At 32.3% G+C, this 10,494-nt stretch overlaps 1 protein-coding gene across 3 annotated transcripts; it reads left to right on the plus strand.

The window, feature by feature from the left end:
* The first annotated feature begins 1,613 nt into the window (after positions 1-1,613).
* LOC8279931 (transcription factor TGA1) lies at positions 1,614-9,486 on the plus strand. 3 transcript variants are annotated; one of them, XM_048376464.1, is made up of 9 exons: positions 1,614-1,848; positions 3,817-4,061; positions 4,150-4,224; positions 4,315-4,374; positions 4,453-4,530; positions 4,630-4,693; positions 5,537-5,808; positions 6,749-6,988; positions 8,911-9,486. In XM_048376464.1, the coding sequence occupies exons 2-9, from the start codon at positions 3,867-3,869 to the stop codon at positions 9,061-9,063; spliced, it is 1,137 nt and encodes a 378-aa protein (XP_048232421.1). In that variant the 5' UTR covers positions 1,614-1,848; positions 3,817-3,866; the 3' UTR covers positions 9,064-9,486. The 3 variants fall into 3 exon arrangements, with proteins under 3 accessions (XP_048232421.1, XP_048232423.1, XP_048232422.1); XM_048376466.1 differs by having other exon boundaries at positions 6,761-6,988; XM_048376465.1 differs by having other exon boundaries at positions 3,820-4,061.
* Positions 9,487-10,494: the final 1,008 nt, after the last annotated feature.

Here is a 10,494-nt window from a genome sequence, read left to right on the forward strand (position 1 = left end):
TAATTAAACCCTTAAATTTATGATTCGTTATTTTTAAACTTCTCATTGCTAATAGTAATAAAAAATAATATCTCATAAATAACGTTAATTATGATAATAAGAAAATAATATAAATATGAAAAATAAAATTATAAAAAATAAAAGACTGAAAAAATAAAAATAAAACTCCTAAATTTCACATTTAAGTTCTCTCTTTCTATTAAAACTCTTTAACAACAATTTACAAAACTTATTTATTTTGCTTCAATTCTTCCGCAACCAATATCAAGAAATTTCTAATTTTATCAAATCAAATTTTATGACATCAACAATGAAAACCTATCGGCGAAATCATAAATAATAATACTAAATCGTCAAAAGAGTTCATTTAAAAAAAAAATCACTAAAAAAAATATGAAACTTGTGTTTAGAATAGAATAATAGCATCATGCAATAATTAATCAGAGACGAGTATTAAAAGGCTCACGATTCATTTAATGCATTTAAATGTGTTAGAGATATCTAAAACACGGATGCCTACTTTGACGAAGAATACGTTGACAAAGATTTTTGATTGAGAGGAACAAGGAAATATTAGGTAAGGTAAAGTTTGAGTTTTTATATAGTGTTATTTAATTAGAGATTGAATTTATTTTTTGATGGAATTGGTGATTTAAGGAAAAGTAAAATAATGATAAAAGAATTAAAAGAAGAAAGTGATGATTTATTTATTTTTATTATTTTAATTTATTTTATAATAAAAGTAATTTAAACAAATATAAATTTCTTTAAACAACGGTTTAATGTGGGCGCATAATATTTTTGATTGTTACAAAGTTGAGAGGCTCAATTAAACTAAAATAAAGGATAATTGTAAAAACATGATAAATTCAGGAGCTTAAATGTATATTTATCCATTAGAAAATGAGTTTTAATTTTATTGAATTAATTTGCAATTACATCACATTAAGACTTTAATTGACTTTTAAAGTTAAATTAATAATTCACTGAAGAAAATATTAAATTAATAATTCACTGAAGAAAATATTAAATTAATATTAAAAGTTCATACTTTTTTAGAACTTAATTTAAATTTTAGTATCCATTCTAGCGTTACTTTATTATTAAATTAAATGTGGTATATGCAATTTTTATTTATTTAAAAGAGTTTAATAGACATTAAAAAAATAAGAATAACATTTTATCTGTTGTGTAATAAAATATTTTTTTTAAATGTATAGAGAAAATTAATAAAAAATTTCTGTTAATTTAATTATAATTTTAAATTTTAATTTTAATATTGAACTGTATTAAAGAATATTTAAATAAATAAGAATCTTACGCTCTTAATTAGTCATATTAATTGCCGAGAAAGTCTTAGTCCTCCTTATTGCTTTTAATTAAAAATTAAATGGAAGAACTGTCGGCTAAATCATATTAAATTCAGAGACAAAACAAATGATTAAATGATAGAGGGCAGTAAAAAAAAAAAAAAAAAGAAGACAAGAGGAGATAGTGCGAGTGGAATTGCTGGTACAAATTGTATAACAATTCAAATAAATAAGTAAAAAATATTTAATTCATTTATAGAAAAAAAGAAAGAAAGAAAGGAAATAACAGTTGGGGGGGGGGGGGGGGGGGGCGGAGAAAGGAGAGTCTCTTTTAAGCTGTGGTGTTGCCAGAATGATTCTTTGATGGAAATGATGATGGGACACACTCTATTCACACAATTACATGAACAACTCTTAGTTGCATTTTTAGGGTTTCAATTAACTCTTTCGATTCTTCCTTCTCCTTTTCTTGTTTCTGGACGCGGGAAAACTCTCTAAAACATGTTGTTTTGACTTCAATACATATAACAAAGAAAAGGTTGGTGATTTTAATTTTTTTTTTCTCTTTTTTTTTTTCTTTTCCTCAAATCCACTTTTGGTCTTGGTTTTTGTGTTCTGTTATCAAGAAAGCTTGTTTGGTTGCTAAGAAAGCTGCGTGAAGTCAAAAGAAAAGAATAGGGGACTGAAGTTCTGTTTTTGTGGGTACTCTTAAGCTGAGAAAGCTGTTCAGTTACTGAAGTAGTTGTATCTTGAAGGAAGCTGAACTTAATTAAATTGAAACAAAGTGATTTTCTTTATTTAAATATTTACAGACTCTATTCTTTACGTGTTCTGCGTGTTTGTTTATGGTCTTCATGAGTATGTGAATTCTTGCTTTATTGTTTATGCAAATATCCAATAGCTAGAAGGGTTGTTTGTATTGAGTTACTATGGTTTTGATTATTATTTTGCTTTCAAGATGTTGGGTCTTCGATTTATTTTTGTGGGATGGAACTATGGTTTGGATTATGAAGCTGACAAATCGTTGCTTAATTGAAGAATTGGTCTTTCTTGCTACTAACGTTTTAGCTTTCTTTTTTTCTCTTCGACTGCCAATACCGAGTTTCTAGTTTATCGAGAAGTATATCATCAGAATTTCGAAGTGAAACTCTGAAATTATGAATTCTGCTATTGGTTGAGTGAAGAAGTTTTATTTTTCTTCCACTTATTTCAATTATGGTGGTGGTGTTCTGCTTTAGTGCAAAGTGGCACATCATGGTGAACTTATGAGAAGCAATTTCTTTTTGTTTGTTTTGGCATTTGTAGTTGAATAGTTAGCTACAGCATTTGCTTTGTTGGATGTTATATAAGTTGACAACGGAAAATATCTGATTAGATGTTTTTAATGGAGAGTTTACACCTTTAGATTGCTTGTTTTACTCTGTTCTTGTTGACCCTCTCTTTGTGGTAACTTCATATACATATTTCCTCGTTTGGCTTACTTTAATTCTCATTCTGCTGGCTTCTATTTTCTCCTGTTCGTAATCATCCTATCCTTCCCTACTGATTTTATTGTTCTAGAACATCCTGATTCATGACTACTAATGTGTTGATGGGTAAGTGTTTTCACTGCTCAGGAGTTGGTTCTTGATGCTCGTCCACTTATAGGACCAATGAAATTTATTTCCTTATTCCTTAAACTGTGGATTAGAAATTTTCATAGTATGAGCTCTACAACCATCTAGGTAACCCCTCTTTTTTTTTTCTTTTTCGTTTCTCTATGCTCTTTTCTCTAATTTTCGAGCAAATAACCTCTTGCTATTTCTTTCTTTTCTTCCTTTAGTTATTTTTTATTTCGGAGAGTTCTCGCTTAAATAATGTGGTCATGGTTAAAGATACAATACGTTTGGAGATTCCTTTCTATGATGTGAAACCATTACCAAATTGGTCCACACCATAAGCACGTCAAAGGAGACAAGTAAATAGTGAGATCCAATATTGGAAATGACTTAGTGGATTAGGGTGGAACCTGGACATAAGAGAAAAGGAAAATATTAGGTTTTTGATGCTCAGTAAGTAATTTTTTCTTTCATGTCGCTGTACACTGGCAGAGCATGTCCATTGGTGGAACGGTGGCACCTAGCCACTTGCACAAGAAACAGTTCATCCTTCATTTACTATAAACTTCGCTTATCTTTGACACCGTAGATTCAATTAATGGCCAGGAAAACACTCATGAATGATGCTATGCAGAAAGGCATTTCATTCGTACTTTGGTACCATAATATGTGTAGTCGTGGAGTCATGTAAATTGTTGCACTCTCAACATTTAGCTCTTGAGCGTTTGAGGGATTCATCATTCTACACTGCAGCATTTTCAGTATTAAAAAGTTAGTCAGTCTGCGTCTCATTGCATTATATATATTTTTTAAAACTCAGTTCATGCATGATGATATCAACGTTCTTATCCTAGTGTGCTTGTATGAACCGTTTGTTGATTTGATCTTCAATTTTTACCACATATCAGCAGTTACCTTCAAAGCATATTGAGCTACGTCTATCATCTGTACAAGAAGCATGAATTCCCCATCTACGCAGTTTGTCTCCTCCGGAAGGATGGGCATATACGAGCCTATCCACCAAATTGGCATGTGGGGAGAACCCTTTAAGAGTAATGGAATTCCAAATGCATCCACATCAATGTTTGTAGCTGGCGATCCAAATTCATCTCAATCGATAATTATAGCAGTGGACACAAAACTAGACAATCAGGTACATATTATTAAAATTCATGCTTATTCCTTGTTTCTTGGGCCATTTTTCTATTTATATGCTAAAGCATGTAACATTATTTGTCTAGTCAGAAGATACTTCACAGAATACTCTTGGACCGTCTAGCAAATACGATCAAGAAGCAACTAAACCCATCGATAAGGCAAGTTTCATGATCTCTATCTCTATCTCTCTTCCCCTTCGTAAATTTACATGAGTAGCTGATTTTCAAATTACATTTCAATGTTTACAGGTACAAAGACGTCTTGCACAAAATCGTGAGGCTGCTCGTAAAAGTCGTTTGCGGAAAAAGGTATGATACTGAAACTGAAAACCTCCATTCAATAAGTGATTTGCTGTACTAATTTGATCTGATTTACAATTTTCACAGGCGTACGTTCAGCAGTTAGAATCAAGTCGTCTGAAGCTTATTCAAATAGAGCAGGAACTTGAAAGGGCCAGGCAACAGGCATGGATTAATATTGAGCAAATCAATATTTTCTTTATCAATAAACCACCTCCTTTCTCCCTTCTCAATCAATTTAAGGATATGTATGTTTTATTGCAGGGTCTATACATAGGCGGTGGAGTAGAAACTAGTCATCTGGGGTTTGCTGGACCAAATAACTCAGGTTTGTTTACCAACATGCTGGTACTATCATTACCTTGTTTTTGATCTCACTTCCTATGTTAATTTTTCCATTTAAAGTTGTATGCCTCTCATTTTCTGTTTGGTATAGCAATTGACATTGGGACGAATGCTGTGACTTGCTAGAAAGTTGGGACTTTGTCTTGACAAGCATTGTGCAATCTAATTACATTGTTAAATATTCAATGCAATAAGCTCTAAATACAAGTTTATGCAACACTGTTGTGATTACATTTCTAATCTATCTGCATTCTAAGTAGTTTTTGATGCTTCTAGATTTCTTTTTATCTTGATTCAAGGGCGAAGACAGAATTGGTAATTAAGGGAAGCAATTTTTTCTCTTTAAAGAAAAGAGGAAATCAGAAGGGCAATTGATTTTTAAGTAATTATAATTTTTCCATCAAATATAATGTTGATTTACAAAATTTCCAAAAGAATATGGAGTGCAGTTGCCTCCCTTGCTCTGAACATGGCTTCGCTAGTTGTTGCTAAAGTATAAGGAAACTTGAGGTAATATGTTGCTGTTCTAAAGTTAAATGCTCATATAAGTATGAACTTGTTTTATGAAATTATTTGAAAGAGAACAGTATTGAACTTGAATTGAATGAGAATGAAAGCAAATTGTGGTTCTACGACCCTAAACTGAAGCCAGTGATTAATGTATACATTTGTGTCTACTTGATTTTAGACTCAAATTCTTAAATGTTGATGTGCCAATGTTCTCTTTTTAATTCTCATATATTATCTGCTCTTTTTTTTTCCTTTTTCTTATTTACTTTTTTATTTTCTTCAATTCAACTATAAGCCCACACTAAAGGTTCTGCAGGGATTGCCACTTTTGAGATGGAATATGGACACTGGCTGGAAGAACAAAATAGACAAATTGGCGATCTGAGGACTGCTTTGAATGCCCATATAAGTGATATTGAACTGCGCATACTTGTAGAAAGTGGAATTAATCACTATTCTGAACTTTTTCGCATGAAAGCAACTGCTGCAAAAGCTGATGTTTTCTATCTGATGTCTGGGATGTGGAAATCATCAGCAGAGAGGTTTTTCTTGTGGATAGGAGGATTTCGCCCTTCAGAGCTTCTTAAGGTGACGCGTTAATGAACATATTAGTTGTTTTAAGTTGTTGAGGATGTTCATATATTGGAATAAGCTTTAAGATTGTTTGTCTGATTTACTGTTAGTGTATTGAACCAGAATAAAAAGTGTATCCTAGCTCACAAGGCTTCTCTCATTGCAAGTTCTGTTAAGATTGTATACGCACACCTGTACAGTCACATAAAAGAATCGGAGCCTAGGACATATCCATCCCGTTCTAACACCTTTCTGCTTTAATTTGGACCACTTGATCTCACCCATTTGCAGCTTGTCATTTCATGAAAATGCTTTGGTTATATTTTCAAATTTTCTATCCCATGCAATTTTAGTGATTGCTTTAGTCTGCATATTAGAGGGATCTAGTTAGTGCTCTTTTATGTCAGTTTTTTTTTAGTCATTGACATATTTCCTTTGCTATGGATTTTTTTATTTGTTCTCATAAGGGATCATTGATTCTCTTCAGGAGAATCTAGATATCTCTCATAGTTGAATAGTAAGTTTATGTATTCTATGGGCATTGGCTGCTTTGTCATGTATGTTCTATCTATCAAGTTATGTCAGAATTTTGAATGATGCACTTTTCTTTTTGCCAAAAGCAAGTAGGTCAACCATTACACATCCCAAAGGCTGATAGTGGCCTAAACTTCCACGTAGGGAGACTCTTGTGAAATTCATTCCTGGATGTAAGACATGCAACTTCAGAGATATCCATGCAATCTGGACTCCTATAAATAACCAGCATTTTTTTGTGGCTGTGTATGGTTTTAGATGAGTGTTCTCCTATTGGATTCATGTGTTCTGCTTCTTACTTTGTTAGAAGGGTGACTGCATTTGTCAAAGTACCCACTTTACCTTGCATTTCTTTCATAGAACTTTCTATAGCCGTTTTTTTAAAAATCTCATTAAATATTATTCTGAGATGTAAGTAAAGTTTAAATTACAGATTCTCAAGCCTCAGCTTGAGCCCTTGACAGACCAACAACTTTTGGATGTCTGCAATCTTAAACAATCATGTCAGCAAGCGGAAGATGCTCTTTCACAAGGTATGGAGAAACTCCAGCAAACTTTAGCTGAGGCTGTAGCGGCTGGTCGATTGGGTGAAGCCAGTCATTTGCCACAAATGGATACAGCAATGGAGAAGCTGGAAGGTCTGGTCCGCTTTGTACAGCAGGTAATATTGGGCATCCTCTTCAAACAGTTTTTAGTCTGAATCAGATTTGAATTGGAACAAAGTGATTGAATCTTCAAAAATGGTAATTTTAATGGATTCGAGTTCCTCATGTTTTAGATAGCTTGACAGGTCATGCTGGCACAATCTTAATCATTAAGTTAGCAACATCAATGATCTAGATTTATCAAACGACACACTGCATTGAAAATTTAAATTTAATTTTTAGGTAAAATGTAAACCATTATATTGGAATTTAAGGATGGAGAATATAAAACATGATAGAGCATTTCAACATGAATATGAAAGGATCTGAATCCATTTCTGATGATCCATTAGACAGCATGAAATGTAATGATGTCAATTTTGACCACATTGCATCTCAGCTAATCTGTCTCTTGGGTTGTCTTTCACATTGCACATAAAGGACATGCTTAAAAGATTTGGTTTCTTGCTACATTCTCTATTCTCAGTAAGCATTTTCCCCTCAATGAAATATTGATTCTTTTAACTTGTTGATAAAGACTAATATATAGCATGTTTAATTCGAATGAAATTTTTTTCATAGGGGACTATATGAAACATTTTGTATAAATCCCGTCATTTGGGAATTTGATTATAAAATTGAAATCTTTATTCAGTTTAAACATTGAGGTTGTTGATAAAACAATTGAAATTTTGTTCAGTTCAAATTCAACTGAGGCTGTCCATCTTTTTTGAATAAAACGTGAACTTAATCATATTTCTTCTACATTACTTTCTAACTATAATAATGTTTTTATTTTAAGGATTTTCTTCAGCCAAATTTTGAATGAATTGAAAAACTTATTTGCTTTAGCATTAGCTTTACTTGTGGATATTTTCTTAACAGAAGGGTCTTTTGTCCTCCTTGCTGGAATTCATTTTTCTCCCTCTCTCGATATCATTCTTTTGTCACGCAAAGTCTTCTACTTCTTTAATGATTGACCTTCTTAGAAGATAAAGTGGAAGTTTCAATCTTAAGCTGACATTGATTTTCTGTGCCCTTCTATCTTTCACTCTAGCGTATGATATGATTTGACTGCTAACTATTGGTCTCCCATGAATGTTAAACACCACAACGTTTGAACTTGTATCAGTCTCCTCTAATACCTTGGTTTTATGCACTGGCATAATTGTCACTGTTTCTTTTTGTATTTTTCAAATTTATTATTATTTTCACCGTAATCTGTCTCATCCCCTACTTGATACTTGTTTCTAGTTTCTACGGTGATTAAAGACTTGCTGAAGTAGAAATGGTTATGATTACCCTAAGCTCTGATGAGGCAGCGAGTGAAAATATATATGTTCATCTTTACATTCTAACCAACCCCCTCTGACGTTAATTAATACCTCATTTTGCTGAGGACAGGAGAATAGGTTTGAGTTTAAATTCTTAACTCCCTTGATTTAAACTTGAGATTTTTTTCTATTGTTTTCAACTTGATATGAAATCATATTGTTGTTTATGAATATGATACTAGTATTTCTTGGTTTAGGAGGTAATCATGTTCCATAAGTTCTTTGGAAAGACTGATTAAGTTAGAAGGCAATGTGATCCATATCCAATTTTAATTGACTACCGGACTTGTAGGGCAAAGTTGTCCTTATGGAGTTTGTATGAACCTATAATTTTAAGTCACATGGGTCATCTTTGGTGAAAAAGTTAGATTATAATTTTTTTTTGAATCTTGCTGAAGTTTTAAGAAAATGTTGAAGCAGTGACCTTGTTAGATCACATAACAGAATTGAGTGGCTTTTGTATGCAAATTAAACTGAAGTGACCACACATTATTTTTATTTATTTTGTTTGTCATGGATGAAATAGAAGTTATAATTCATGGTATTGTTGCACACCTCTTCTTGTGGGCATATTTTGCTAACTATAGAACTCTTTTAATAAACAGGCTGATCATCTTCGCCAGATAGCTCTGCAACAGATGTTGCTGATCTTAACAACACGTCAGGCAGCTCGAGGTCTGCTTGCCTTGGGGGAGTACTTCCAACGACTACGAGCTTTGAGTTCGCTTTGGGTGACTCGTCCTCGTGAGCCTGCCTAGTATTTCATTAGAAGGATCATAGCAAGTGAAAAATCTCATTGAGATAGTCATCAACAGAGCCATACTCTGGCAGCCCAAGGTGCGCCATTTGGTAATGATGTTGTAAACTAATATAGACATAATTCAAGCTGCTGACATTTTTCCAACAGCAAATTCCACAATTGAGAAGTAAATGTAAGTAGCCATTTTATCAGAGAGCAAGTCCGTAGTTAAATCAATTTTCAATGTTTTCACTGCCCTGAGTGTTGAATGCTGTATTGTCTTCAAAGGATATATTTTGTCAAGTCTGCTACTAGAATGCTTATCATGTAAATTTTTGCAGAATTGGTCTTTTTGTGTATCTGGAAATTGAGCATCTCTTGTAAATAACATAGTAGTGATAATTGTTTGATATGTATATAGTTTTCTTTTTGTGCTTTGAAATCCATAGATGCTTAAACAGATATGATTAGAGCCATTGATCAACTGCAATATGATTAAATGGGTTTTTCCTCGTACCACCTCAGCAATGTGCATTGTTCTTCAACCATACCTGCTGCTTCAAAGCTGTGCTTGTGTTTCTGCAAGACCAGCAACTGCCATTCTTTTCAGTAATATACTAAAGGCTATGATTGTGTCATACCCAATTGCCAAAGACATATTTGATTAATTCAGGTATGCCAGTTCTGAACCAATGCAGACAGGTTGATAGCTGAAACAAGTTAGTGTTTTGGCAAAGTAGATGAATACATGATTTGAGTTGTATTTTTCTTTCTCCATCTCTAATAATAAACAAATCTTTTCATGTTTTGAATTTATTATGAAGGTAATAACCCAAAAAAGAAAGAAAAAATAATGCTTTTTGAACATGCTTCTAATTTGTTCCTAATCAGTATTAAAGATAATTGAGTCAGTATCCCAATAGGGATGGTTTTGATGCTAGTGATGGCAACAGCAACAGGTAATGCATCAATGAAAGATATGTTTGATGGGCTAACCAATTTAAAATGGGATCACTAGAAACGAAATAATACTGCAGTCAATCACACCTTAAAAGAAAGATGACAATTTCAGGTTCATAAATTAGAATCTCTTATGATAAATCTACAGTAATTATGGACTCCAAGAAATAACAGATTATTTATTATTTTAAATTATTATTAAAATTACTACCAAATTATTATTTTATTACTAAAATATTAAATTTTACTATCAAATTATTAAATTAATTATTACAATATAATAAAACAATCATTTACAACCTTTTAATTTCATATTTTGTGCACATTTATCATTATTTTAAAATGTAATGTACCCAAATCAAACTGGACCATGCTAATTAGAGGCATAAACCATCCTCCCATTTTCCTGGAGTAATTTCAATTTCTGATAAGCATTTATTCCACAATATAAAAGTTATCTTATGATTTGCTAGATAAAAGGAACTTGACA

This window comes from Ricinus communis, chromosome 7 (genome assembly GCF_019578655.1).
Source record: "Ricinus communis isolate WT05 ecotype wild-type chromosome 7, ASM1957865v1, whole genome shotgun sequence".
NCBI classification, from domain to species: domain Eukaryota; kingdom Viridiplantae; phylum Streptophyta; class Magnoliopsida; order Malpighiales; family Euphorbiaceae; genus Ricinus; species Ricinus communis.